This window comes from Hipposideros armiger, unplaced genomic scaffold, assembly GCF_001890085.2.
Source record: "Hipposideros armiger isolate ML-2016 unplaced genomic scaffold, ASM189008v1 scaffold_28, whole genome shotgun sequence".
Lineage (NCBI taxonomy): Eukaryota > Metazoa > Chordata > Mammalia > Chiroptera > Hipposideridae > Hipposideros > Hipposideros armiger.
This window is the reverse complement of record NW_017731378.1, coordinates 1,976,616-1,978,254: the sequence shown is the minus strand read 5'-3', so window position 1 is coordinate 1,978,254 and position 1,639 is coordinate 1,976,616. Positions and strand designations below refer to the sequence as shown.

Sequence of the window (1,639 nt, the reverse complement as noted above, 5' to 3'; positions counted from 1 at the left end):
ACCGACTGTCTGCATTTAAAAGCATTTGTCAGTTGATGCAACAAAAATCCTTTTACTGGTATGTGACATTTGAAAATGTAATAACCACCAGGCTCAGGCTCAATGTTCTGCCAGTGTATTCCCTAACATTCAGTTTCTCCTTTCTAATTGATTACAGCTCTATTTAAAACCTACTACAGAGATAATTACATAGTGTTGAAGCTTATGATCCTTTAATGGACAAAGACATTTAGCATAGCCCTCTTTTGAAAGAGGTATGTAAAAGGGTGCCAAGTTCTACTTATTTGTAATTTTATGCAGAAATCTATGAATAAAAGTACCTAAATATAGCACAATTTGTGGCTAGCTCAGAAACCCTCAACAGTAAGATCTGTGGCAAGCACCATTAGTGTTTACCCAATATTAATTTACTTCTTTTTCCTTGCTAAAAGAACTCCAATTTTACGTGGGTTACTAATATGTCCAATACCAAGCAATGAATCATGATTGCTATTGAAAAAACAGATTGCACTCAAATTTACAGATATGTTCTAGGGATTTCCTAGGATGGTTAGGGAATACCCTCCTTTAGGGAGAAGATTCCAAAGGGCTACTGCATATATAAACGATTTATACTAAATAATGCTATCATCAACCTCAGAGTAACATAGGGGAGTCAAAATTTCATATAAGGACTTCTGCTTTTGACCAAGAATAATAGAGAATGAATTCACTCTTCCACCTATAATAACAACAAAAAACAAACAAACAAAATGTATGAAACAATGGTTTATAAGACACGGGATGTCAAGCAACAAAGGACAATGATGCCTGAAAGATGGGAAACAAACAAGGTGAGCTCTATAATTGACCCAGATTACCACCTTGAAAGTTTTCCAGGCCACAGCACAGGGAGAAAGAACCCAGGTGGAGCCCAGAGAATTCTCTGAATTGAGGAGACAAAGCTGAGAGACCAGGCTAGAGTTCACAAGGAGAGAGTGCCACGGAGAACAGAAAGAAAACTCTGGAGATCTGCAGAGGGCCCCTTTCTAATATTCAGCTGAACACTGATCAGTGCATGCATGTTAGGGAACTGTGCAAGGCCAGGAAAGATCCACTGAAAAGGATCTCTAGAAAGAGTGCCTATCTTCACACCAGACCAGGAATAATACCTATTTCCACCAGTCAGACAGAAAAACTTCAAGATTCATGGAGTGCTCAGTAAAGTACATAGGAGACTCTTGCTGCAGTAGTGGGGAATAATTAGCTCTATACTGACTACTGTTTCCAGACCTGCTTAACAAATTTTAAAAGCTAGACCCAAAAGGAACAAACTGTTTCCAAGCAACCTAACTGCTCAATAACATTTATGGGAATACAAAAATATCCGGTATGCAACGAAGTAAAATTCATGTCTTGCACTCAGAAAAAAAACTATCAGGCAGGAAAATAAGACACATCATGAGGAGCTAAAGCACTCAAATGAAACCAACCTACACTGATACAGATGTTAGAATTAGCAGCCAAGTCATTAAAATAGCTATTACAACTTATTCCATACGTTTGGGAAAATTAAGAAAGCACATGGGAGATATAACAGACTGAAGAGATGAAAACTACAACGTGTGAGATAAAAAAAATGAACTAGGTGGGATTAACC

The 1,639-nt window shown here is 37.7% G+C and overlaps 1 protein-coding gene across 1 annotated transcript in view; it reads right to left on the bottom strand.

Annotated features, from left to right (window-relative positions):
* CUTC (cutC copper transporter) overlaps positions 1-1,639 on the bottom strand; it is a 23,224-nt gene that overhangs the window by 15,347 nt on the left and 6,238 nt on the right. The window contains exon 4 of the mRNA XM_019636277.1: positions 3-9. Within this exon, the coding sequence (XP_019491822.1) occupies positions 3-9 (7 nt within the window). The remainder of the gene's footprint in view (positions 1-2; positions 10-1,639) is intronic.